At 44.4% G+C, this 27,438-nt stretch overlaps 3 protein-coding genes across 10 annotated transcripts; all 3 read left to right on the top strand.

The window, feature by feature from the left end:
• Positions 1 to 5,595: 5,595 nt before the first annotated feature.
• On the top strand, positions 5,596 to 11,343 carry LOC135249907 (placenta-specific gene 8 protein-like). 2 transcript variants are annotated; one of them, XM_064325594.1, is made up of 4 exons: positions 5,596 to 5,749; positions 6,432 to 6,555; positions 7,207 to 7,361; positions 10,985 to 11,343. In XM_064325594.1, exons 2-4 carry the CDS (start codon positions 6,438 to 6,440, stop codon positions 11,081 to 11,083), a joined length of 372 nt encoding a protein of 123 aa, XP_064181664.1. In that variant the 5' UTR covers positions 5,596 to 5,749; positions 6,432 to 6,437; the 3' UTR covers positions 11,084 to 11,343. The 2 variants fall into 2 exon arrangements, with proteins under 2 accessions (XP_064181664.1, XP_064181665.1); XM_064325595.1 differs by having other exon boundaries at positions 5,597 to 5,784.
• A 2,398-nt stretch (positions 11,344 to 13,741) lies between these two features.
• LOC135249906 (cornifelin homolog B-like) lies at positions 13,742 to 18,338 on the top strand. 2 transcript variants are annotated; one of them, XM_064325593.1, is made up of 4 exons: positions 13,742 to 14,232; positions 16,016 to 16,178; positions 16,506 to 16,660; positions 17,230 to 18,338. In XM_064325593.1, the coding sequence occupies exons 2-4, from the start codon at positions 16,073 to 16,075 to the stop codon at positions 17,350 to 17,352; spliced, it is 384 nt and encodes a 127-aa protein (XP_064181663.1). In that variant the 5' UTR covers positions 13,742 to 14,232; positions 16,016 to 16,072; the 3' UTR covers positions 17,353 to 18,338. The 2 variants fall into 2 exon arrangements, with proteins under 2 accessions (XP_064181663.1, XP_064181662.1); XM_064325592.1 differs by having other exon boundaries at positions 13,743 to 14,232; positions 16,060 to 16,178.
• Positions 18,339 to 19,574: 1,236 nt separating this feature from the next.
• On the top strand, positions 19,575 to 26,649 carry LOC135249904 (cornifelin homolog). 6 transcript variants are annotated; one of them, XM_064325586.1, is made up of 4 exons: positions 19,575 to 19,716; positions 20,335 to 20,451; positions 21,612 to 21,796; positions 22,024 to 22,437. In XM_064325586.1, exons 2-4 carry the CDS (start codon positions 20,343 to 20,345, stop codon positions 22,177 to 22,179), a joined length of 450 nt encoding a protein of 149 aa, XP_064181656.1. In that variant the 5' UTR covers positions 19,575 to 19,716; positions 20,335 to 20,342; the 3' UTR covers positions 22,180 to 22,437. The 6 variants fall into 6 exon arrangements, with proteins under 6 accessions (XP_064181656.1, XP_064181657.1, XP_064181658.1 ...); XM_064325587.1 differs by having other exon boundaries at positions 19,617 to 19,727; XM_064325591.1 differs by lacking the exons at positions 19,575 to 19,716; positions 20,335 to 20,451; positions 21,612 to 21,796; positions 22,024 to 22,437 and adding exons at positions 22,539 to 23,346; positions 24,003 to 24,119; positions 25,513 to 25,670; positions 25,898 to 26,649.
• Positions 26,650 to 27,438: the final 789 nt, after the last annotated feature.

Here is a 27,438-nt window from a genome sequence, read left to right as displayed (position 1 = left end):
ATGAACAATGAACATTAGAGTTAAGGAGCCAAATATCACCACTGTAGAATTATCTGAAAAATATATTTTTGAGTTTGTGTGGTTTTAGAATGTTTTGCAGATGTGTGCTTTGTCTTTATATCCATCTATCCATTCATCCATTATCTATACCCGCTTATCCTGAGCAGGGTCGCGAGGGGTGCTGGAGCCTATCCCAGCATGCATTGGGCGAGAGGCAGGAATACGCCCTGGACAGGCCGCCAAACTATTGCAGTTTATCTTTTTCTTTTTTGTGGGTGGGTTTATCTTAGTATTTCTCATTCTACATGGCCCCTTTCCTTCCACACACAGTAACACACATCATGCTGCTTGAGAAGGGAATCAAAGTTTTTTTTTTCTTCTCTGTAATAAATCTATAAACTTCGAAGTCTTCATTCCTGTACGCGTAACACCACCCCAGACTAATCTACAGTCCTCCGATCCGTATCCTAAATCGGTCTAGTATAGCAAAACACTGATCTAAGTTAACCCAGTCCCAAAGTTTTTTTGGAAATATTCTTTCAGAATGTGGGTTTGCACACATTTCTGGGGGGTTTTTTTTTGTTTGTTTTTTGAACATTGTGAATTGTACTCAGTTATGGCTGGACATCTCATGACGCATTTTCTGCCTAATCTCATGACTGCTTCAAGGTCCACTTGTCTGATGATGTTATGCTTGTTGGCGTAAGATCATCAGCATGTTATGAGTTTTTTGCATGCATTGTTGTGTTTATGCCCAGACCTGCTGTCTTCTGTCCGCAATCTAAAGACAACAGTTTCCTGTAGGGTCCCTGCGTCCTCGGGCCTTGTAACTGGCATCTGTGCAGATAGAGAGAGGAGTTATGAGGCGCTGGGGTCGACTGTGAGCACAGCTCTCCGTCATCTAAGTGTTATGGCGTTTGAACTTTGAGAATTGCCTTTCCTGAACAGTAGTGATGTAACATGGCGAAGGGGCTTTTCATTGGGAAAATGCAAAGTTGGGCGTGTGTTAACTGACTGCGGGAAATTAAACCGCAATGCAGTCGATGCAATTACAACATCGACGTGAAGTTCCTCGCAAGTTCTTTTGACCGTTTCCTTTCCCACATTTGCTGCGTGTAGTTCTTTCACAACTTGACCAAGTTTTGATAGATTGCTTTTGCAGGCGAGTCTGAGTCTGGTGGTTTCATTCAAGTACCGTGCCTGCGGCCAGACCTTTGAATCCTGCCCATTCGGATTCAGAAGATGGAAATGGAGTGTAACGAGTTGACAATTCTGTCTGATATCAGGCTATCAAGTACCAGCAGGCAGGGATAAAATTCTTACGTGAATAATGTCACACTTTTTATTTTCCCCCAAGACCCCAATCATCCATCACTGGATGTACAGCGATGTTGACCACATGACACAACCTTGATTATTTTGATGTATTGACCCTGTGGAAGGACTGTGAGGTTAGTCAAATCTGGCTAGTACCTGGGTCGATGTACCTATGGCGAAGTGGACTTAATGTTGTTTTGCTCGGGAGCTCTGTCAACAAAGAGTGAAACAGAGGAAGGGGTCAGAGGCCACAAATAAATGTCAGTTTTTTTTCTGGACTTTATTAAACGCCGTGGTTCAATTACAGCGTTATTAGCTGAGGTTTAAACCTTGTGCTTTTAAATCTTTAAACTTCAGGTTTAAACCCCTAGACTATGGAACTGCATTGCAACAGCAGCAGCTATCCGAATCTGTGAAACATGGATGCGCTGCTACAGTTATAATGCGGTTCTTTGTCTCCAGAGTTTTAAACCTGAGATTTAAACTCAATCTAAGCACACTGCAGTTGACCCCATAACCTCTGGATTCCTGTCACGATTGAATATCAGTAAACGTATATGTAACAGAGCCAATCTGGAGGCTGATCCATCGTCTCGTGTTAGTAAGGGGGGACATTTTAAATATGGATATGGGAGGCAGGACCTTCCTTCTTTGGCTCGCTGAAGAATAAAGAATGCATGTTTTTTTTTTTTTTTTTTTTTTTTTTTCCACAGTTATGACTTTCTTTCACATTGTTTAGATTAGACAAAGGACACAGTCTCCTTCCTCACAGTTCAAGACCTAAGGAATTTTCTGGGAAAAAAAAAAAAAAACGCCAACAAACTTCTCAAACGTGTCCTGGCAAATATGGATCAGGGTTAGACGGGAGCTGCCACAGTCACACTGGGGGGGTGGTTGTGTGATCTGTTGTTTGGGGGGGGGGGTGGTTATCTTGGTTATAAGAAGCAGAAGAAACAGGTACCACTTTCACTGCCACTCTTACACGCGACAAAGGACAAAAGCACAGCAGTGATCCAGATCGTCAAGGACTTCAGCCAGCATGTCCAAACTCTTCTGCCTGAGCCTTCTGTTCCTCCTGGTCATGACCTGGTGCAGCTGCGCAGGTAAAACCCTCACCTGTGAGACATAGGTAGCAGGATTTTTTAGAAATGTTCCCCCGACATCCACAAAGAAGAATTTTAAGCCAATCGGACACAGATTTTTACTTTTATTTTTCTTTACTTTTCAAACCCATGATTCATCTTCGCTGTGAAAGTATTGAAGTTTGTTGTAGGTTGCCACAGCAGCACGGTGTTTCAATGCCACTGGTTTATTAACAAATCTGTTAATTTCCTCCTAGAATGTACCATTTCATTTTCATTTTTGAGCTGGTCATTTGTAAAGCAACCACCAAACACCTCTTTACCTTGTCTCTGCCCAGTCGAATCCCGTCGACGGATCTGGCAGGCTCAACCGCAAAATGAATGCAAGTGCAAAGGTGAGCACGCCAGTAAAATTGATTTCGGTTTTTGAGCCGTACAAAGAATTATTTTCTGATATCTTTGAGTTTGTTTGACACCGTAAAATGTGGTAACAGGTTGTGGTGAATAAAACGTGTTTATCGCCGAAGAATAAAATTGCATGAAATAAGAATTTTGTTTTGAGTGGTCAGTAATCAGTAATTATTCAGTATTTCATGTTTTTCAAAACAGTCCTTGAGCCAGGTGTAGTGTGTGTTTTCTGTACTTTGAAAGAGAGGCATTGTTCAGAGGATAACAATGCATTTTGGGCAATAAAGCTTTTCTCTTTTCGTCAGAAATTCAAAATAAGTTTCGTGAACTGAGGAAGCAGGGGCTTCAGCCCGTTCACAGCAAAGCAACCCACCAAAATAAGACATGCTGTTTGCAATCCCATGTTTATTATTATTATAATTAGTAGTAGTAGTAGTATTAAATAAGACATGCAGTTTGCAATCCCATGTGCATTATTATTATTGTTGTTGTTGTTGTTGTTGATAGAGGGTTTTGAATTTGCACAGACTGTTCAAATCTTGCAGAAATGGGTGCAGACCCATTAGGTCATTTAGTTGCTGTGGATGATGGTGACCCAAAGACCAGGCAAAAGTAGAAAAGTTCAGCAACAGAAAGAACACAGCTACAGGGATTATCAGGTGGATTTTATTGTTCATTGTTTGTGCCCTCTCTCTCTCTCCCTCCCTCTCTCCCTCTATACAGTTGCGTCCAATACGAAACTGATCTGTATGAGGAAAGGCATGCCACGATCCCAAGAGCAGAAACTGGATGCTCTGAAATGCCTGTGCAAGAAGCATCGCTACGGTACGTTACTGCACCTGCTGGAATGGAGTAGGTACTGCAAGTGCATTGCGCTGACCTCGAAGTGCTGCACGTGCCTAGTGTAGAGGGGCAGCTGCCTCGAGAGAGAGAATTAGCTGCCACCGATGTGTCCTGGCCACCTTAACTTGAAATCTGCCTGTCTGTCTGTTTGTTTGTCTGTGCACAGAGCGAAAGATGAATGTACTTCGAAAGACCTGCAAGAACATATACAGAGATATTTCCATCCCTCTCACGCTGGCTTGAAGATTCCCACTAGGCGATGGTTGGGGGCGGGGGGGGTTGTTCACACCGGTGGTTTCATTTTTCATCACAATTGCCGCTTTCTTTCGTTTTCTCTCTCACTCCACTAAATTCCATCGCGACCCTTGTTGCGACGTGTCCTCCTTACTCCAGCATTTACGGGGGTGCTGTGAGAACGCGGCATTCTTTTTGATTTGAGAACACTTTAAACGGGACTCACGACTGTGGGAGAAAGACTCGCCCCCTCTTGAACCCAACACTGATCACAGCACTTGCGAAATCATCGGCTGGTGATTATAAACAGTTTGTGCAGCATTGTCCAATGACTGGCTCCCAAATAAGTCGCTTTGCGGTGTACGGCAGTGTAGAATCACTGGCTTCTAATTAAAATGTCTTGTGCAGCAGCGTGCAGTGATTGGCTAGACATTAAACAGCTCATACGTGATTGGCTATAGAATATATATAAAAGCTTGATGAGGCATCGTGGGAGTGCTAATTGCAACAATGCTAAATGACGTTTATGCTCGCTTCATCGCTGCACTCCAGGGCTTTTACGTGCCAAGTCTTGTGTGTAAATGAGATTGTCACGAGGCAAATATCGCATAATCTGTATAATCTAAATATTTTTCAATAAAAACATTTATATTAATCATTAAAAAACATTAAAGGTTTTTAATGATTAAATATCTACAGGTGTGGTCTGTTTTATTTGTGTCCTGTTATCAGTTTGTGTTCATTTGAAGAATGACTGGTGCATATCATCGGCTTTAATATTAACGATACTACTATTAACAGATCAGTTATCTGAGCCATATTCATTCCATTGTGAGGTGCCCTGGTAAAAAATGCAACACACTTTCACTTTAAAATACCCCCCCCCCCCCCCCAAATAACCCTTATCCCTTATCTGCCTCCATCCTCAACTTCTTCATTTCATCCTGGTGACACTGTTTACTGTCAACATGGGGATGGGATGGAGGGGGGGGGGGGGTTGATCTTACATCTGATCTAGACTGTTTACATACCGGCTGTGGCCTTGGTCTGATGTTCATCTTTCCCGATGCTTTCCTGGCAAAACATCTCTCTGGTTTCTCCAGGAGAAAATGTAACCTGCACAGCCCCTGGAGGTTAGGAAGGGTCGGAGGAGGTCACCCTGGGGAAATGCTGATTATTTTCTCTGTCCTTCCTTGGGTCCAGGTGTGATAAGTGTGATTTAATTGGCTGAAAGAATTGTTCTCTGCCTCTCCACGTCAGCTGATGTGTGGTGAGCGTTTTGGCGCAAAATGGCTGCCGTGCATCACCCAGGTGGGTGCTGATTATTGGTGGTGGTTGAGAAGTTTTCCCCTCATCACTGTAAAGTGCTTTGAGTGTGACAAAAGCACTATATAAATGCAATTAATTCATTATTATTAATAATAATAATAATAATAATAATAATAATAAATCAATTTTAATCTGTTGGTAAAGGAGATTACATCCAGAGATAATTAGGAACCTACACTGGTAAGGCATCATAAAAACAACCTGGACCAGGCCACAGTATCCGCAAGTCAGCACCATGCTCCTCGACGCCCTTCATGGGAACTGAGGCCAGCCGTGTTTACCCCCCGGGAAAGGGCTGTTTGCGCTATAAACACGACCCAGCGAGCGAGAGGAGGAACATGCCAGGCCGGTTATTTGAGCGGACAGAGCGACAGCCCCCCCCCGCTGGGCTCACTCGACTCGGCTCCCAGCCGTCAGCTCCTTCCCTTCCGTCAGTCTGGTCCGCCTCTCCGGTGCGGACCGCAGAACGGCTGGACCCCTTGTACCCAATCGACCCTTCACACGGGACTCCGGATCCAGGCTCACCTCTTCCACAGGTCGGAGTCCCGTCGCCAGTGAGCTCCACTGACAGGTATGTTTCCGTGGTTGTGTGAGATGGGTTCTCTTGGTTTTATCTTTTCTGACAACTTTACTAATCTATTGTGTTTTCTTACTTGGAAGGTGTAGCTCCCTTGAAAGCATTAACCATTTGAAGAGTAGGTTTTTTGGAATTTTTTATTTTCAAAATTCTAAGTTAGTGTTCTAGAACTCTAAATTGCATTTCGGTTACTTGTAATGATTGTTGCATCAGCATTAGAATGTTCATTTAGCAATGATCTAATCACACATTTGTTATCATTACACCTTGACTCACTGAAAGGGGATGTCTGCGCATGGCTATTCACTCAGTCTGCACTTTGAGACAGCTGACAGCCTCCTGCCTTTTGAGGACTAAGCACCAGACAGTATGTTGCCGTCTATGCCTGAATCTCGCTGAGGCACCAATATATCTGGAGTTAAAGGTGGAGCGTGTACCCACAAAATGGCAGAGGCCCAAGCACAGAACCTTGTGGAACACCAGTTTCCACATCGCCCAATCAGCACTTAATAATAATAATAATAATAATAATAATAATAAATTTTATATAGCCTATATAGCACCTTTACAGAGCCCAAACGGGGTAGGGGTTTTAGCTTGGACTGCAGGTTAGACACTAGGCGGTCTCCCTCTGGCCACAGGGTGGAATGGAGAGAGACGTGGAGCTGCAGCAGCCGCTGGTGGTTCAGTCGCAGCCGGGGGGAGCGCCGGAGCCGGGGCAGTGGAGCACCGGGCTGTGCGACTGCTGCAGCGACGTCGGGGACTGTGAGTCCCCTGCCTCTGAGTCGAGTGTCTGTGTTTCTGTCTGTGATTCTGTCTGTCAGCTGGGCCCTTCGATTTCTGTTTCTGTCTGTGATTCTACCCAGCTGGGCCCTTCAATTCCTGTCTGTGATTCTACCCAGCTGGGCCCTTCAATTTCTGTTTCTGTCTGTGATTCTACCTAGCTGGGCCCTTCCGTTTGTGTTTGTGTCTGTGATCCTACCCACCTGGGCCCTTCTATTTCTGTTTCTGTCTGTGATTCTACCCACCTGGGCCCTTCCGTTTGAGTTTGTGTCTTAACTGCATGATTATATCTATGGCTCAGATCTATGTCAGCATATTTCCTGTTGTTCTTGTCTGGGTTAGTCAACCTGCACCTTTCTATCTGTCTGTCTGTCTGTCTGTCTCTTTTTGTGTTTGTCTGTATGATTTTTGAACTGTATGTATTTGTTTGCCTTTGTGTTATGTCTATTTGTATAAATATATAAACGTTTGTGCTTGTGTGTGTGTGTGTGTGCATGCTTGTGCACACGTGTGTGTGCGTGTGTGTCTGCGCATGTGTGCGTGCCTGGCTGTTAATTTCCTCTTGCCCTGTGTGGGTGTGTTTTGTTTTCTCTCTCTCTCTCTCCCTCTCTCTCTCCCTCCCTCCCTCTCCAGGCTGTTTTGCTCTCTGGTGCCTCCCGGTGTTCGTCTGCAAGACCACGGGTGCCGTGGGGGCGTGTCCGTGCCTGCCGCTGCTGGACTGCGTGGGGTGCGTCCCGTCCGCGTCCCTGGCCATGCGGGCCACCGTACGCGCGCGGTACGGCATCAAGGTAACGCTCCGCGGGCGTTTCACCCACCTGTTAACCCGTTTAACCGCTTTTTTTTTTTTTTTTAATATACCCTCGAACACGGTTCTGAATTCTTAATTCCGGTGGAATTCCAATACCGTTGGTAATAGGTCAACTATTGCGGCGTATATTCTGCGGAAGTCCTGGGTACGTGATGGAGGAATGCACTGGAAAGAGGAAACGCTTAATAGCCTGCACACCTTTCAGTGTTCAGTCAATTAGCCGCGGAGCTGCGTGCATCTGAACTGCTGACAGTCACCGCTATCGCCTCCTCGTTGCGCAAGTAAGGCTATCAGGCGGTTGGATCTGCAGTTTACCAGCTTGCTCATATCGTCTTCACGCGCGGAGAGTGATGCGATCGCGAGTATAAAATACGGGTAGCGCGGTAAGCACAGCGTCACTGAACGCCCCCATCCGGAACCACAACAGGCAATGTTTATCATGGGTACGAAGGACCAGAGAGATTTCAGAGTGATAGGGAAAGTCACGACTCGCAACAACGCTGTAGGGTCACGTCGGTTGTGACAAAGACAAAGACGGTTGCACTTTTGCGTCTAGCCTTTAATTAAACCCCCATCAACCTGAATTGTGGTTCTAATTAAACTCCAGTTACCGGGATCACAACTTTAATTAAGCTATAATGACCTGCATGACAACTCTGAGTAAACTCTAATGACCTGAATCGCAGCTATAATTAAACTGTAGCCTAGCCACCTCCATCACAGCTCCAATTAAACTCCAGAAGTCGCGATCGCCATTCTAATTAGGCTACAGTGACCTGGATCGTAGAGCTAATTGAAAACATAAACTGTAATAACCTAACTCACAGTTCCAGTTGAGCTCTAAAACCCCATGGATCACAGCTGTAATTTTAAAATCTAACGACCTTGATCGCGGAGTAATTACACTCTAACGACTTGATCCACACCTCCAGTTAAACTCCAGTGACTAGAGAGGAGATTTTACTCCCTCCGAATACGTTTAAAAAGTCTTCAAGACCATGATACATTACTCCGGGTAGCGAACAAGAAACCATTTGCACGTGAAATAACCCGCATGGCCTTGCCTGTCCACGGAGCGGTCTGCAGTTTGACTATCAGATTCAGCAACAGAAGCAACTGGTCAGTTTGAAGATCAGATTTAGCAACAGAAGCAACGGGTCAGCTTGACTGTCAAATTTAGCAACAGAAGCAACCGGTCAGTTTGACTATCAGATTTAGCAATGGAAGCAACCGGTCAGTTTGACTATCAGATTTAGCAACGGAAGCAACTGGTCAGCTTGACTATCAGATTTAGCAATGGAAGCAACCGGTCAGTTTGACTATCAGATTTAGCAACGGAAGCAACTGGCCAGCTTGACTATCAGATTTAGCAATGGAAGCAACCGGTCAGTTTGACTATCAGATTTAGCAATGGAAGCAACCGGTCAGTTTGAATATCAGATTTAGGCAACGGAAGCAACTGGTCAGTACTGTGGACTCTTCCTAAAATGTCACCTATTGCCATCGCTCCTTCTTGCGCACTGAAAGCACCCCTACCCAGCTCACGCAAAGCATTCTCAAAATGTTGCTGCAATGTTGTGGCAATGCTACAGCATTGAGAAAACAGCATTCCAGTGACCGTCGTGAGAACATTTTGTGTTCGCTGGCTGCTGACCAGAGCGGTCTGTCTTGCGAGCTGAGCTCGGGAAACCTCTGAGGACCAAAACTCTCCCTCCCTGGGGTTAAGGAGGACTTGCATGGGCAGGGTTCGATTATGGGCCATGGGGCACATCCTCGCACGGAAAGACAAGCGTTTTGGCTGGGCTGGTAGGTCAAAGGCGGCTTATTTTCAGGTATTTCCAGTATAACAATGGCATGATTGTCACGGGTTTTCCACGGCATTAATTTGATACGCTTCAGTGCTCTTGTGTTGGAACAAGACTCTTTCAAAGAACTGTCATTCAGCCACTGTGGTGTGGGCGTGGGGTTGGGTTGGTTTGGGTGAGGTGGGGGTGGGGAGAGCAAGGAGTACAGTAATCATGTTTTAACTTGAATTCTTATTTGCAGGTTAGTGTTTCCTTCTCGTACAATTGATATCCGACCTTTTTTTTAAGTCGGCACAAACACGACCGCTCGGTAAAAAAAATACGTTGTCACAGAGTTGCACGACCCCAGTGCTCATAAACTGGCTAAACCAGCTGAGCAGCGTATCAACGAACACACCACTATTTAACAGAATTATATGATTACTGGCAGCGCAGAACACTACTGGTTTTTTCGGCCTTTGAAATGGGTTTATTTGATCTGTTCTGAAAACGTATATTTATGCTATTTTTATTCCTGTTGCTGGAATGACGATGATCAGCCGGGCCGAATCTGGAGGAAAAAATTCGCCTCTGGCTTTTACCGCTTTCACCGTTCCACCACGACCAGCCCTACACGCCAAGGCTTACGTTGTCAGGGGTGTGAGCAGACGGGAAGGCAAGGGAGATCGCGATCGCCAGGAATAGAGATTGTCATCGGGCAGGATTACCAGAAGGCTCAGCGTGGCCGTGATGATGATGATGATGATGATGATGAGGATTCTCAGCATTCTCTGTGTATATTCCCCGCTCTTCAGGATGACTTGTGTTTTACACGCACTACCGCCTCTTCACATCTGCAGCCGGGGCCCTGTTTCACGAAGCAGAGTAACTGAGTCAGCTGGATAACTTGCGCTGAGTAAAACCCGGAGCCCTCCCAAATCTGGAACGTGGGCTGGAGTAAAAAAAAAAAGGGCTGTTCTTGGTTTTGATTTGATTTGATTTGAATTTGCACTCATCATATAAAAATGACAAAATAGCACAAATACACTTACTTAAAACAATACTAAAAGGAGGACTACTGTAAAAAGTGAGATGTTAAAATGAGAAACAATTCGTAAAGCATTGAGTGCTGCAAGGATTACCCATTAAGCCAGCAGTAGCTGGCTCATTTTCAGTGGGGTCCTAGACTGGATTGACGTAACTAAATATACAAATCTGGATCTCTACATTTAAAAATGTCCACAATACAAAGACATGCACACACACACACACAGCGCATCAACAACAACAGTCAACAAGGATCACTGGGCAAGGAGAAAGTGCTTTAAACGATATTTAAATGCAATATTTTTTTTTTAACGCCGTGCAATTGTCCACCTGATTCGGGAATCCTGCTTTGTAAAACAGGGCCTGGGCGGGGGGGGCGGGGGGGCATTTCAGGAGGCAGGCTTGCTGAGCTGGCCGTGTGACTGCACCCGTGAAATCCAGTCCGCTGAGTGAAAGCCGGAACATCTCTTTTTTTAATGCAGTCCTTAACCCAGATTTTTTGCCAGGCTCCGGGTTTTACTCGGTGCAGTTATCCAGCTAACTCTGTAATCCTGCTTTGTGAAACGGGGCCCCGGGGGTCATAGTCAAACCTGTCTGCCATACATACACTGTATTGGCCTGTGCCTTGTTGTGTATAGCATGGAGGTAGATCGAGCTGTCTTGTGTTGTTCCACAGTATGCTTTGCAGTGCTGTGCTGTGCTGTGCTGTGCTGTGTCTTATGTTTTAATGTAGAGCTGACTGTGCAATTCCCCTGTTTTTTCTCTGCGCCAGGGCAATGTCTGGAGCGACTGTTTCTATGGCTGCTGTTGCTATGCCCTGTCCTGGTGTCAGATCTCTCGCGAGATGAAGCGCCGTGCACTCCTTCCCTGAACTTCAGGAGAAGGGTTCAAGCTACAATCTGCCATCACCTCTCCCCTTAATACGCCCCCCCCTACCCTCCCCCCACCCCCCTACAGCCCTTACCTGTCCAAGCCCCCACACCTTCCTCCCACCCTACCTGAGTTTTCTGAAGTGTCTCCTTATTACAGCGTTTTACCTTGAAGCTGATATCTATTAAGAATCATCACACGAATGATAAACGTATTATTATAATTGTTTTGTACTTTTCTAATTAAAACATCATCTGTCCTGCTGGCACGTCCTCTTGCACTTTGCATGTCTCCGCGGACATTTGTCTCCTGAAAGCTGTAAAAAAATAAAAAAAATAAATAAATAAAAAAGATTAGATATTGGGACCCTGGGCGACAACTCCATGGGAATGCCTGGGAATACAGATTGGTCGCCGTACTGGAATGAGGCCAGCCGAGACGTGACGGAATTTAAAAGAGGAATGCAGTGGGAGGGTGAGAGAGGGGAGAGGGAGGAGAGAGGCGTGGATGCAGTGAGGAGCTCATATTTTAGGGCTTTCATCCGTGTCACAGGTTGGCCCGGAAACCGCGGAGTGGCGGGTTCGGCTGGTTTGGTCGCTCGGGGCTTCTCATTTCCACCACCTTTAATTTTCACCGGATGCCGATTCAATTTATCTTATTTCTTTTTATTTATTTTCGTCAATTCACAGTGTGTTTCTATCAGAATCAGAATCAGAATCAGGTTTATTGCCAAGTAGGTTTACACATACAAGGAATTTGTTTTGGTCAGGTGGTGCATAACAGTGAACATAAAATAAGATAAATAAAGTAAGATAAACATAGTGCAGTAAAAAACATAACAGACATAACATAAACATAGTGCAAACGGTAAACATCGCTTTCACGCTGGTGTTCTGCGGCGATGCGCCCACCCGCCGAGGGTTTGAAACTGACTGCCGAGTCTGTCCGTGAGGATGCTGACGTTGGCTCTCTGCTCCCTCGTTCGTCTGTTTGGCGTTAGCCTGATTCCAGGGCTGAAAGGTTTTTGCGTTCTCATCCGTTTCCTGCGCGCGGCTCTTAAAATCGGACCAAACAAAATAAGAAATCTGACCGACTATACCACATCGCTGCTGAACCTTTTCCTCTGGAACACCACTTTTATTACTGGACGTGCAGCTAACATTACTAGGACTATCATAATAATATTAATAAAGTCCCATCAGTTGACTGTATTCGATAAACTGTCAAATTCCATTGGCTGGTGGCATTAGATAGACAGTCAAATTCCTTTTGTTAGTGCTATTGGTGTGTACGCATTCTAACAATAGTAAGTGTACAGATAACGTCATGGCTTTAGACTCAGACTGGAGGCCATTATTTACCTGTTTTGGCCTTTGTCACAGCCTTAGGGTCAAAATGTCAGTCTCCTTTTCATTTATGCCAAAGAAAATGGCGACTTGGCCTTAGAACTCCGGTAGTGTCAGTTATAGTTACGAAGACAGCTTTGTTGTGCAATACTCTCCCTTCAGAATGTGTTTTTTTTCTCAGAAACTGGGGTCACTCAAGGTTACATCCTTGGACCGCTGATTTTTATCTGCACATCAATGGCATAAACTTAACCCTTTCATGCCTTCTGTTTCTATACTCAGAAACTGCCGCTTAAGAGCAAAGAAATTGGAGGACAGATTGTGGGTACCAATGACCTTACCAACATTAACAAGTCGATGTCTGACAATTAAATATTCTCTGTTTTGATTAGACAAAATATAATATAATCTGCATGGCAACAGAGATAATATTTTTTTAGAAAAATCTAAATTATTGTTTTTTGTTTAATGGAGTAAGAGTAAAGGAAAATGTTCTGTTACAATATTTAGGATGTAAATTAGATTGCATTGTATCAGGTGGACACCTTACCTTGGATGTCATTGAAAAGGTTAATTCAATGATTGCCTTGACAAAGTGACCAAAATGATGACACAGTGTTATGACAGTGCCTTACCAAATAACTCAAAGAGAGAATTCAAACAGCACAAAATGAACTTAGAATCCCTCTTGCACTGCCCGAGGTTTATCATTTAATGAGGTTAAACTTGCTGCCGCTTCTGTAAATACAGAGAAAACAGAACTTTCATTGTGCAGAGAAAACTGGTCCCGATTTTGAAAAGCTGCGCAGTTCAGCTCACTGTTCCATTTCTCCCCAGTTAAACGTGTATCTGTGCAACACGTATAAATTCTCTTTGAGATACTCACAGCCATAAAGCACGAACCGGCATTAAGAACGCTGCATAACAGAAGCACAGCAGGGGAACGCATTCAAAAATACTGGTGCGGTACAAACTGAATACGTTTTACCAACGGAAAGAAGGCCCACTGACTCTCTGGGGAGTTTCAGGGGCAAAGTAAGACACTGGCCGCTGAGCAAAGTAGGAAGAGCTTGTTTTATTTTGTGTTTAAAAAAAATAGATTTATGTATTAATTTCACGCTTGTAGAGCATATTATGATATAGCTTATCATCCTCTAGCATTCTTTCAATCTTGCTGCAAAAAATTGAAATAAAATAAAAACCACAGAGGAAATAGGTTCTGTGACTGCATTGTTATCCCTGGTACTAAATTAATTATAGTACGTCTTCAGAGATATGTATGTTATTCTACTGTTAATTATCCAATCTAATCAATTAATCAATCAGCAGTAACTATCTCCTTAATACAGCCTTATACAAGACAATGTCTTTGAATTTGTAGTTTTGCAGCCAGATGTTTGCTTTTTTTTCTCTCTGATGATATTAGGAGGTTCAATAATTTTTTTCTGAAGATACACAGCAATACAACGATCTGTTTGAGGTCACAACCCAAAACCATGTGACTGAACAAATCCAGCTCTCACACCATAAGTCCAGATTGCTGCCTTGTCTCTTGTCTACCTCCCACCTTTAAATAAATATATTAGCACAGATGAGAAGGTTTTTCCAAAGTGCTGGTGAAAGATGCCATTCATATTTTTTAAGGTATTCCGGATGGACCGGCTGGTTTTGGTGTTTTTCATTTTTTCAAAGACGTCCTACTGCCTTGAGGCCTTTCCACTGACACTCCTGATAAAGAGTCTCACTTCCTGCCTGGCCTCATTTCAGGAGCCAGACATTGATGTGTTGAGACGACGCCACACAGGTAAGACATCACCTGTACGCTCGCATGACACGCGGTGCCTGTAGAACACGCTGGGCAGACGTTTCCGTCGATCTATAGCAATGCAGTTTGCGTTATAACTGACATCGATCTGCGCACAAATCCTGCTCCCGTATACTACAAATCTGTTGTTCTTTCTAGCAATAGTCTTTGGCTGTGTGCGAAACGTGACTTCATAGAACAATTATGAGGGAACAAAGACACAATCTGACACTTCATTTTATTTCATTTTTTGTTTTTACTTGTAGACTTTGTAATTATAGTAGCATAACAGCTGGGAGTTCTCCATCTGCTCTTTGTCACAATTGGGGATAGTAAAATGGCAGTGTGATGAGGTGTATGTTTGATAATGTTATTGGTATCAAAAATATTGTGCATCTATGGTTTTGTGTAAGTAAATACTATGATCCTTTATTTGGTAATCGATGCACCTTTTAAGACACCGCATAAAAATTGTAGTAGTAATTTGTCACCCTCTTAAAGGTGAGTGGTCTTTACTGATAACGGAGAAAAAGGTCTTGAAAAACAGCTTCACGGCAAGTTATGAGAACTTGGTTATTAGACCAGAGGCATAGGCTTCATTTCAAATTTGGCGGAGTCTCACGCGTGTACTAGCTAGTATAGGGGCCAATTCACATGAAAAATTTTGGGGGTGGCATTTCTCCCTGTCTCCCCAAACCTGCACGTTTCAGACATTCCAGTTGACTGTCCGCCATCTTGTTAAGGAATGTAATGCTAGGCTGTCTGGGTAGTGCAGAGGCATACGCACTCGCCTACCACCGCAGAGACCTGGGTTCAGTCCTGGGTTCAGCGGTACTTCCAGCTTGGTCAGACGTTCCTACAAACACAATTGGCAGCGTTCGCGGGTGGGAAGCCGGTGAGGGTATGAGTCCTGATCGTTGCATTAGCGACTGGTTGATCGGGGCACCTGTTCAGCAGGGAGGGGATCTGGGGGAGATAGCGTGACCACACGTTACGCTCTCCCAGTGAAACTCCTCGCTATCAGGTGAAAAGAAGCGGCTGGTGACTCCACATGTATCGGAGGAGGCATGTGGCAAGTCTACACCCTCCCCAGACCAACAGAGGATAGCGCATCTACCAAGACTGTGATACACACGGGGAATTGGTATAACGACTAAATTGGGGAGAAAACCATGACCTGCAACAACAAGAATTCTGAGAATTTTTTTTACATAGGTCCGCCACACGGCTGTATCTACAGCTTGTGCACTTTAACTGTACTCTCTCTTGCAGAAAACAATTAATTTACATTTTGGGCTTCTAGCAGACTTAGCTCGGATATCTTTCTCCAGAGGGATTTACAATATTTTTTATGCACAATCCTTTCATACAGATGGATATTTACTGAGGTAATTCAGGTGAAATACTTTTCTCAGGGCTGTATTGGCAGCACCCAGGCTGGCAACTGAACCAACAACCTTTGAGCACTTTCTGACGGACCCATTAGTGAGAAGGAACGCCCTGTGATGTCACCAGTGTATTTTCCAGTTTAGATCGTGATGGTTTGCGCATCACAATGACACATGATGCTTACGGTCCCTGGACCATTGCAGAATCAGTAGTGATGAGAATATGATTCATAATCCAGCTTTTGGTCATATGAAGCAAGTATGAGCAGATGGATCAAGCGCTTCTCTCTAGCCAATGCCTGTTTCCATGTGGAGTTAAATTTTCTTCTGATGTGTAAACGAAGAACAATATCTACCATTGTCTTCCTCTGGGAATCTTTTTTTTTAACCCTCAGTACAGACAGAGGAAATAAAAGCACCCCTTTCTGCTTGTTTCAAGACTTCCAGTTACCATGACGACGATGATGGTAGTCCAGCAACCGCAACCTGTTATGGTTTCCACTGACTCCAACCAATGGAGCTCTGGCATTTGCGACTGTTGCGATGATGTACCTCAATGTAAGTGTGTATGTGTGTGTGTGTGTATATGTGTGTGTGTACGTGTGAGTGTGTAGGTGTGAGTGTATATGTGTGTGTATGTTTGTAGGTGTGTGCGTATATGTGTGTGTGTATGTGTGTGTGAGTGTGTGTGCGTGTGTGTGTGTATATGTGTGTGTGTAGGTGTGTAAGTGTGAGTGTGTGTGTGTGCACGTGTGTGTGTGTATATGTGTGTGTGTGTGAGTGTGTGTGTGTATATGTGTGTGTGTGTGTGTGTGTGTGTGTGTGTGTATATGTGTGTGTGTGTGTACTTTCTCCAGTCTGACGTACTTGCTGTATCTCCTTTAGGCTGCTTTGCGTTCTGGTGCTTCCCGTGTTTCGCCTGCAAGACGGCGAAGGACTATGGAGAGTGCCTCTGCCTGCCACTATTGGACGGCTTCGGCGCCATACCGCCCATCACCCTGGCGTTGAGGGCGTCCATGCGCCACCGCTACGGCATCACGGTAGGGACAAAAACAGCCGCAGGGATGCTCATTCAAAGTCCTGGATTGGCTGTGTAGCAAGCGCAAATCCGCGATAGCTGCGACCGCACACGCGCATGCATCCACACACACACCCTCACACCCTCACACAAACACGTGACCTCTTCTTTGGCTCATGACCAACCTTTCCACAAAACCTTGTGCAAATCTGTGAATCCATTCGGGAGTTATGCGCCTTTTTGTGATAGGCCACGCCCATCTCCACACCCCCTCTCGGTCAGTCGGCCTTGAAAGTTACTCAGCTCTACCTTCGGTCATGACCAACGTCCGTGCCAAATTTCAGCCTCCTGGGGCGAAAACTGTGGCCGCTACGGGTTGGGACACTTTTTGTGGACCGACCAACCAGCCAACCGACAGACAGACAGAGCTGACAGACAGACAGAGCTATAGAGCTGCGGTCGCAGCTAAAAAATCTCGAGTCTAACCAGTAATGTCTCACCGGTGCATATGTGTGTGTACACAGACCTTTGGTTGCGGTTGCGTTCAGCGCTGACCTCCGACCTTTTTCTTCTTCTTCCTTCCTGTGCCAGGGCACCATCTGCAACGACTGCGTCTATTCCTTCTTCTGCGGGCCCTGCTCCTGGTGTCAGATGTCGCGCGAAATGAAGGCTCGCTTCCAGCCAATCACGCTCATCAACGCCCGGGCCAAGTAAACCTCCGCCCCGCCCCTCCCGCCTCCACCCCCGGGGCCTGACCTCTGATCAGCATTCCAACGGATCGCTCAGCTGTCACAGCTCACGCTGTCGACTGACCTGGGATCAGTACAGGCTCAGGGAGTAAGGCAAACCAAACAATGTGACCAGTGTTGCCCCACACCCCCACCCCCCCCACCCACAATTATCAGGACACGCACTCTCAAAACTGATGTGCAAAAACCGAATCAATCAATTAATCAATCAAGCTTTATTTATATAGCGCTTTCCATCAAATCGCATGCAATACGAAGTGTTTCCCATAACAACACACAGGCTTAACACTAAGCACACAAAACAAAATAAGACGTAGAAATACAACAACAAAAGGATGACGCATTTTGTGTTTCTTCCCACGCAGTCTGTATAAAAAAAAGTCTCCCTTTGTAACACATACATTTTGTAACGAAGAATGTCGAGTTGGATCTAAACCAGATTATTATATATAAGGGAGTCAAATGTCCATTATGAGCCACTTGTGATGGTGACATGGGTGAGGCCATTCCTTTATATCTTATTTCTGTGAGTGCGGTCTTACCATGGCATGATCAAAAGATCACTGTGATGATATCTAAGGCAGTGTCACTATTGTGTATTCAATTCATTAAATTATGTACTCTGAACAGTGAAAGATATAACTGAGAGTTTTGGTGATTTTCAGTACCATTGAAATATATACTCTTGAAGCTGTATAAAAACGCTATGAAATATTATTATATCACAAGCTAAACCCGCTCTTTAATAAGAAATGATATACATTATTATTACTGGATTTACAGTCATAGGCTAACCCCTGAGCAATGTCAGGGGTTGACCATTCAGATTTGCATCCTCAATAAAGCTCAAAATCTTTTTTTGCTTTTTTTGGCCAAACACCTATACTTAACTGTGAATTTGTACATGCCTCTGTAAAACCATCAGAAAAATAAAATGCTTTTCTTACACTATGGTGTTCTGTTGAAGCGAAACTTTCTGAACTCATTCAGATTTGGCCCTCGACAAAGTTCAAGCATCACTTTTATCTATTTATATTTTTTTGTCGAACACCTACACGTAACTGTGGATTAGCACGTGCCTCCGTACTTTCCTTACACTACAGTGTTCTGTTCAAGTATGACTTTCTGAACTCGATCGTGATTTCTTTGCTAAGACGCAGGCTCTCAGCCCACACGTTCAATTCAATTCGCTTTTATTTTTACATTACAGGCATTTAGCAGACGCTCTTATCCAGAGCGACTTACACAACTTTTTTACATAGCACTTTTACATTGTATCCATTTATACAGCTGGATATATACTGAAGCAATGCAGGTTAAGTACCTTGCTCAAGGGTACAACGGCAGTGTCCTTACCCGGGAATCGAACCTGCGACCTTTCGGTTACAAGCGCAGTTCCTTACCCACTGTGCCACACTCCGTCCGTCCTTCGTCCGTTTTATTTGCATAGCGCTTTTTTACAGAGACCGCTCACAAAGACGCTTTGGACTGACACATCCCACACATCCCCAACCTGTCATACCTGTTTGTGCTTAGTTCCTCTTCCGTGTGTCTCACTCGCGGGTCAGATACACTGCAGGCAACCCCGGTACCCAACGTGCCGGTGATATTTCTGGTTTTTTTTTTTCTCCGCTCTATCTAAGGCTTGATGACGAGAGATTTCGAAGGAACGATTAAAAGCCCGAGCCCGAATGTTCAGAACGACGAAACGCCGAGGGCCTCCAGCACACGGTCACCTGCGTTCATTAAATGGACTGCATTTATGTAGCGCTTTTATCCAAAGCGCTTTACAATTGATGCCTCGCATTCGCCAGAGCAGTTAGGGGTTAGGTGTCTTGCTCAGCGACATGCCCAGGGCGGGGGATCGAACCGGCAACCCTCCGACTGCCAGACAACCGCTCTTACCTCCTGAGCTATGTCGCTATGTCATTAGACCTGATTAATCAAAACTAATGAAAAGATTCCAGTCACGCGGTCACGGGTTTGGATGGAGCGACAGCGTGGACTGATCTCTCACACCCGAGGTGCGGGTATAACCCCTGTAATAGGTGACACGGACGAGGGTTCCTGCACGGAATTTGATAGTGACATTATCCGTTGGAATCACGCGTGACCCGAAACAAGACAGAAACCTGTGTTCACGCGGGGGGGGCGGGGTCGGGGGGGAGGGGGTGAGGGTAGGGAGATACATAAACAAAGAACAGGAATTTTAGTTTAATCGTAATGTTCCATCGGTACGCGCAGGTGCGAGTAGCCATCACCTGCGTTCCACTTTCACAATGAAATCAGAAGGGTGCGCTGTCAGAGCAACAAGAGGCTGAGCAGCCAGGTAGGCACCAGGTGGATTTATTATTATTATTATTATTATTATTATTATTATTATTTCAATTGGGTTTAGACTGCCTGGCATAATGATTGATTTGATTGATTGAAATTTTGCCCCCTCTAGCCAGAGATGCCCCAGATACAGAAATCATCAAAAGGATAAAAACACAATGAAGCCCAAAGGCTTATTTCCATTGTGGTTCTTTTAATCTATGCAATGCACAGGTCCACATGAGTCCAGGTGATCGCTGTTTCACCAGTATGTCTTTATTCTGTGGCTGGCTACAGAGAAAGGCTTTTTGTTCTGAAGGAAAGCCAATGGGAACATATACCTACAGTGATTGGCTAATTATAGGGCACTGGGCCAAACTAGTCGGTGCGCAAATGCTATAACAGCCCTTTTCCCCATAAGTTTTGGCTGGTCAATTTAGGCTCAAAGACATGTTTTAAAGGAAGTTTTGTTGATTAGGGCTTGGGGAAAAAAAGATCAATAACTGTAAAAGTATATTGATTGAAAGATATTCATTTGTGAATAAAAGCTTAAATACATCCCTGCACTTATAAACATTCCAGAAAAAACTGTTGATTTAAACCTCCTCACAGTGCGTCTTTCCATCTGCAGAGATCAATATGACAACTAATGTGATAATCCAGCAGCCACCAGCGGTGCAAGTTGGGACGGTTCAGTCAAATCAGTGGAGCACAGGAATCTGTGACTGCTTCGATGACCTGCCTAGCTGTGAGTCTTTCTACCTCTGTGTGACCAGCTGATTGTCTGTGAATCTTTCTAGCTGTTTGTGGCTACCCGATTGTCTGTCAGTTTCTGGCTGTTTGTGACTGTCTGTTTGCCTGTGAGCTGGACTAGTTGTGTATGACAGTCTGTTTGTCTGTCAGTTTGTCTAGTTGTGTATGACTGTCTGTTTGTCTGTAAGTCGGTCTAGTTGTGTATGACTGTCCGTTTGTCTGTGAGTTGGCCTAGCTGTGTATGACTGTCTGTTTGTTAGGGGCGACATAGCTCAGGAGGTGAGAGCGGTTGTCTGGCAGTCGGAGGATTGCCGGTTGGATCCCCCGCCCTAGGCGTGTCGAAGTGTCCCTGAGCAAGACACCTAACCCCTAACTGGTACCTTGGTACCTAATTGGTAACTGATTGGTACCTTGCATGGCAGCCTTTCACTGTTGGTGTGTGAGTGTGTGTGTTTGCCTGTGGGTCTTCCTGTGTCCCTTTCAATTTTTTGACCTTTTCTGTTTTTTTTCTATTAACATGCATGATTGTGAGTCTGGCTGTGCCTGTTTGCCTATATGTGGCACCATCGGTACATCTCTTTGTCTTTCTGTCCGAAAATTGCTAAAAAAATAAAATAAAAATACAAGCTGTGATACTGATTATTTGTGATCAGATAGGCCTACTATGTATTCTGTGAAGATACTAAGCTACATTAAATATCAAAACATGCTAAGTCGTTTATGTTCGCTAACACCGACAATCGACTTAAATGCGTAATTACGAAAACAAACACTAAGAGCAGATAGGACAGTAATTTCTTGTTCAGTTGAATGTTCCGCTTATATTAGCGTATGTGATGAAACCAACACAGTAGCATCTGGAGATTTCGCTTAGTATAATACATCTCTGGTTGTGTAAATAGACAAATTATTTATTTTTGTTTAGGGAGGAGAACGGGCAACTGGATCACGGACATACTGGTGGCCGGAACATGTAGTAAACTGAAAGTTAAGAAGCTTCCGCACTGTGTAACCAGGCTAAAAACAGACGTACTGTGTGCGGTTACAAAGTATCAGCGCTTCCACAGCAGATGGTTTAACTCTTAACAACGTCACCGTGTTGTTTTCACAGCAATGCTGACAGAACATTACGTGTTAACTGAACTCTCCTCGCAGGCTGCCTCGGGTACTGGTGCTTCCCGTGTTTCGCCTGCAAGACGACTTCGGAATTCGGGGAATGCGCCTGTCTCCCCCTGGTGGACGGCCTGTGTATACTCGCGCAGTTTGTCGGTATACCCTCCTGTGTGCCCCCCGTTTCCTTTGCCATGAGGGCCGGGGTGCGCAACAGATACGGAATCCAGGTATGCAACATGGGAGGCGCCGGGGGGCGGGGCGGGGTGTGGGTGGGGGAGGGAAGTGGTGGATGACGGTACCCTATCATAGTAAATCCCATCTTCAGGTTTTTCCATCATTTTTCCATAAGAAAATACTTAGCTGCACGAGACTCATAAGGGTATGGAGGGTCTTGGATTGCACCCAGTATTTTGAAAGGATTTGACTGACAGATGAGACGTGTGTCTGTCCACAGGGAGACATGTGTTCAGACTGCATCTACGCAACCTTCTGCAACGTCTGCTCCTGGTGCCAGATTTCCCGGGAGATCAAGCGACGCAAACAGACCCTCCTCTTCGTCAACGTCCAGCCCACGCCCGTTGCCGCCGTACCTGTAGTCATGCCATCCTAACCCACTGCCCTGCTCTCACCCCCTACACCCCCGCTGATGGTCCAGAATATAAGAATATGTTAGGATAAAAGGCATGGCATGCGACCCGTGAGCATAGCAACTGCTGCATCTGCCACTGATTTCCAAGTAATGAATGCACTGTTATACTTGTTGTTAAAGTAAAAAATTGTATCTTTTGTCAAACACCTACACTGAACTGTGGATTAGTATATGCTTCTGTAAAACCATCAGAAAATAAAATAAAATACTTTATTTCCACTACGGTGTTCTGCTTAAGTGAACCTTTCGGAACTCATACAGATTTGGCCCTCAACAAAGTTCAGGCATTATTCTAATCTGTTTATTTACTTTTTGTCAAACACCTACACTTAACTGAATTAGTTCTTGCCTCTGTAAAACCATTAGTAAATAAAAGACTTTTCTTACGCTACACTACAGTGTTCTGTTCAAGTATAACTTTCTGAACTCAATCATAAATCATTTATTTGCTAAGACACAGGCTCTCAGTCCACACATTCAATTCAGTTTTATTTGCATAGTGCTTTTTTACAGAGGACGCTCACAAAGACTCTTTGGATTCACATCCCAACCTGTCATACCTGTTTGTGTTCAGTTCCTTATCCATGTATCTCATTCACAGGTCAGATATGCTGTAAGCAAACCTGGTCCCTGCTCTGTCTAAGCTTAATAACAAGAGTCTGACGGATGACTGAAAGTCTGAGCCTGAATATTCTAAATAACAAAACACCAAGTGCCTCCAGCACACGGTCACCTGCATTCATTAGACCTGATTAATTAAAACTAATGAAAAGGAATCCTGTGATGTAGTTGCAGGTTTGGATGGAGCAAAAAGCAAGGACCATCTCAATGCCTCGAGGACCAAGCTTAGGGTTGACAGATGACACGGATTTGGGTGCCCGCGTGCAATCTGATATAGTGATATATCCGTGGAATCACGTGTCACTTGAAGTGAAAGTAAGAGACTGTGTGTTCATAGTCAAAATCAAAACAAACACGGATGGATTCTACGTGACGGAATATGGCAATTTAGTGTAATCGTAGCGCTTCGTCGACACAAGCGGGTGCGAGTAGCCATCGCCTGCGTTCCACTTTCACACCGAAATCAGAAGGGTGCGCTGTCAGAGCAACAAGAGGCTGAGTAGCCAGGTAGGCACCAGGTGGATTTATTATTATTATTATTATTATTATTATTATTATTATTATTATTATTATTATTTCAATTGGGTTTAGACTGCTTGGTGTAATGATTGATTTGATTGATTGAAATTTTTTATTGATCATTTAAATGCAAGTGCCCCCTCTAGCCAGAGATGCCCCAGATACAGAAATCACCAAAAGGATAAAAACACAATGAAGCCCAAAGGCTTATTTCCATTGTGGTCCTTTTAATCTATGCAATGCACAGGGCCACATGAGTCCAGGTGATCGCTGTTTCACCAGTATGTCTTTATTCTGTGGCTGGCTACAGAGAAAGGCTTTTTGTTCTGACGGAAAGCCAATGGGAACATATACCTACAGTGATTGACTAATTATAGAGCATTGGGCCAAACTAGTCGGTGCGCAAATGCTATAACAGCCCTTTTCCCCATAAGTTTTGGCTGGTCATTTTAGGCTCAAAGACATGTTTTAAAGGAAGTTTTGTTGATTAGGACTCGGGGAAGAAAAGATCAATAACTGTAAAAGTATATAGATTGAAAGATATTAATTTGTGAATAAAAGCTTAAATTGATCCCTGCACTTACAAACATTCCAGAAAAAACTGTTGATTTAAACCTCCTCACAGTGCGTCTTTCCATCTGCAGAAATCAATATGACAACTAATGTGATAGTCCAACAGCCACCAGCGGTGCAAGTTGGGATGGTGCAGTCAAATCAGTGGAGCACAGGAATCTGTGACTGCTGCGATGACCTGTCTAGCTGTGAGTCTTTCTACCTCTGTATGACCAGCTGATTGTCTGTGAATCTTTCCTGCTGTTTGTGGCTGCCCGATTGTCTGTCAGTTTCTGGCTGTTTGTGACTGTCTGTTTGCCTGTGAGCTGGACTAGTTGTGTATGACAGTCTGTTTGTCTGTCAGTTTGTCTAGTTGTGTTTGACTGTCTGTTTGTCTGTGAGTTGGTCTAGCTGTGCTTGACTGTCTGATTGTCTGTGAGTTGGTCTAGCTGTGTATGACTGCCTGTTTGCCTGTGGGTCTTCCTGTGTCCCTTTCAATTTTTTGACCTTTCGTGTTTTTTTGTATTAACATGCATGCTTGTGAGTCTGGCTGTGCCTGTTTGCCTATGTGGCACCATCAGTACATCTCTTTGTATTTCTGTCCGAAATCATGACGCAAAATACAAGCCGTGATACTGCTTATTTGTGATCAGATAGGCCTACTATGTATTCTTTGCAGATACTAGGCTACATTAAATCTCAAAACATGCTAAGGCTGACAGGACAGTAATTTCTTGTTCATTTGAATGTTCCGCTTATATTATGTGATGAAACCAACACAGTAACATCTAGAGAGTTCGCTAAGTATAGTACATCTCTGGGTGTGTAACCAGGCAAATATATTTATTTATTTATTGTTTAGTGAGGAGAATGGACATTGGGATACTGGCTGGCAGAACATAGTAAACTGAAAGTTAAGAAGTTGCCACCCTGTGTAAACAGGCTAAAAACAGCACATGCTGTGTGCGGCTACAAAATATCAGCGCTTCCTAGGATTCAACCTTCCTAGGATATAGGGCAGCAGTGTAGCACAGTGGGTAAGGAACTGGGCTTGTAACCGAAAGGTCGCAGGTTCGATTCCCGGGTAAGGACACTGCCGTTGTACCCTTGAGCAAGGTACTTAACCGGAATCGTTTCAATCTTCAGCTGTATTAATGGATCCAATGTAAAAATGCTGTGTAAAAGTTGTGTACGTCGCTCTGGATAAGAGCGTCTGCTAAATGCCTGTAATGTAATGTCAACGCAAATGGTTTAAATCTTGTGTTATCGTCACAGCAATGCTGACAGAACATTACGTGTTAACTGAACTTCTTGCTGAAACAACAAAGCTATCAAAACAAAAAACATTTGTGCAAAATCTTGCCAAAATTTTAACTTTCTCCCCTGAGAATCCAATTTAAATTTGTATGAGAAATGTATGGATATTGAGACAAAGTATGTCTTTTATATTTTTTTAATCTTTTTACTGTATTATTTATTTCATTTTTATTTTTTACTTTTGTCGATGTTTCCTTTCTCTACTTGAAGTTTCTTTACACGACTGTATTGAAATATATGCTGTTCTTTTTGAAAAAGTGTTAACTGAACTTCTGCTCCCCGCAGGTTGCCTTGGGTTGTGGTGCTTCCCCTGTTTAGCCTGCAAGACGACTTCGGAATTCGGGGAATGCGCCTGTCTCCCCCTGGTGGACACACTGTCCCCCTGCGTGCCCCCCGTTTCCTTTGCCATGAGGGCCGGGGTGCGCAACAGATACGGAATCCAGGTATGCAACATGGGAGGCGCCGGGGGGCGGGGGGGGGTGTGGGTGGGGGAGGGAAGTGGTGGATGACGGTACCCTATCATAGTAAATCCCATCTTCAGGTTTTTCCATCATTTTTCTGTAAGAAAATACTTAGCTGCACGAGACCCATAAGGGTATGGAGGGTCTTGGACTGCACCCAGTATTTTGAAAGGATTTGACTGACAGATGAGATGTGTGTCTGTCCACAGGGAGACATGTGTTCAGACTGCCTCTACGCCGCGTTCTGCAACGTCTGCTCCTGGTGCCAGATTGCCCGGGAGATCAAGCGACGCAAACAGACCCTCGTCTTCGTCAACGTCCAGCCCGCGCCCGTTGCCATCGCACCCGTAGTCATGCCGTCCCATGTAGTCACCCCTGTTCTCACTACCTAGCCTCCCTACTCCCCCCACACCACGGTGTACGCATTCGACAATAGTGGACACAAGGATCACCTGATCGATCACGTGACTGACCCCCAAATGGCTTTGCTAATATCCCCTCAATTCTGCATGCACCGTCAAGTATATTATGAGTGCGCTAAAATATATCACCTGGGTCTATTTACTATGAATCATTAATTCTTAAGACATACAGTACCTGGACACATGAAGTATACATAGAAGTTGTTTCAGACCCTCGAACTAGAGTACATTGGCTCAATATTTATTCTATCCGATCAACCTTTTCTACAATCAGTGCGCTCAACCCACAGGCAGCCAATGGGAAGCCTACTTGGACCACAGAGTTAATGTTATGTAGAACGTTTGTCACCATAGAACTAGATTTGCTGATGGCCCAGAATATAAGAATGTGTTTTGTGTGAAAGGTGTCGCGGAAAGTACAGCACTGCTGCAGCTGCATCAGCCGCTGATGTCCTTGTAATGTAATATTTATATCTGCTGTAGTTTCCTGCTTTCAGTTCCTGTTCTCAGGGGGGAATAAAATTAACCATCTTCGCTTCGTTCTGTGCTGTGTTCCCATTTGCTGAACGCTTGAAACAGACCCAGGCTACAGTTGAGGAGGTGCATAAACGTACGATTGTATTTACATTCTGTTTAGGAAGTCGAAGAAGAGAATCTTGGCGCCTGCTGGGTGGCTCATCCTGTTAAAGCGCTGTGTTCTAGTACACAGATGTGTTCCATGGAGTGGTCTAATAAGTTGGATTATTCAGCTAACTCCACACCTATGATTAAAAGTGGCCATTTGTTGCCTTCTTGTTGATATTGAACTTTTGTATTCCTGAAAGCAACGCTGAGTCGGACCAAATGTAGTCTGTTTGGGATGAATTAACACTGGATGTTTTACTGTGTATTCGCACATGATTTGTATATTTGTTAGAGAACTGGCCTGCCACGTAGAGCTGCCCTGTTGTTTCCCCGGTGGGCCAATAGTTGTGCACATTTACTTGTGTTTGAACTGAATTGCTTCAACAGCTAGCCATGTATGTTCAAAAATAATAACAGTAATAGCCTAATAAAAAATTTAAAAAAAACATTGTAAACATGAAAGGATAATAATGATGAACTGTACCATGTAAACACCAGTACAGAGGCTAGGAGGTTGTGAATCAACAATCTTTGACCTCCGATGGCCTTGTGAGCTGGGTGTGTTCTCAGCGAAGTGGGCAAGAGTTCCAGCCAGGTATGTTTGCTTCCCAGGATCCACTGCCATTGAAAAAGGCGTCTTTAAGGTAAGTAGCTGCGTGTTTTATAATACAAACAGCAACCAACAATTTAAAGAATCTTGTGCA

The sequence above is a fragment of the Anguilla rostrata genome, chromosome 3 (assembly GCF_018555375.3).
Source record: "Anguilla rostrata isolate EN2019 chromosome 3, ASM1855537v3, whole genome shotgun sequence".
Classification (NCBI taxonomy): Eukaryota; Metazoa; Chordata; class Actinopteri; order Anguilliformes; family Anguillidae; genus Anguilla; species Anguilla rostrata.
Note: the sequence above shows the minus strand (reverse complement) of the source record. Positions and strands in the feature narration are given on the sequence as shown.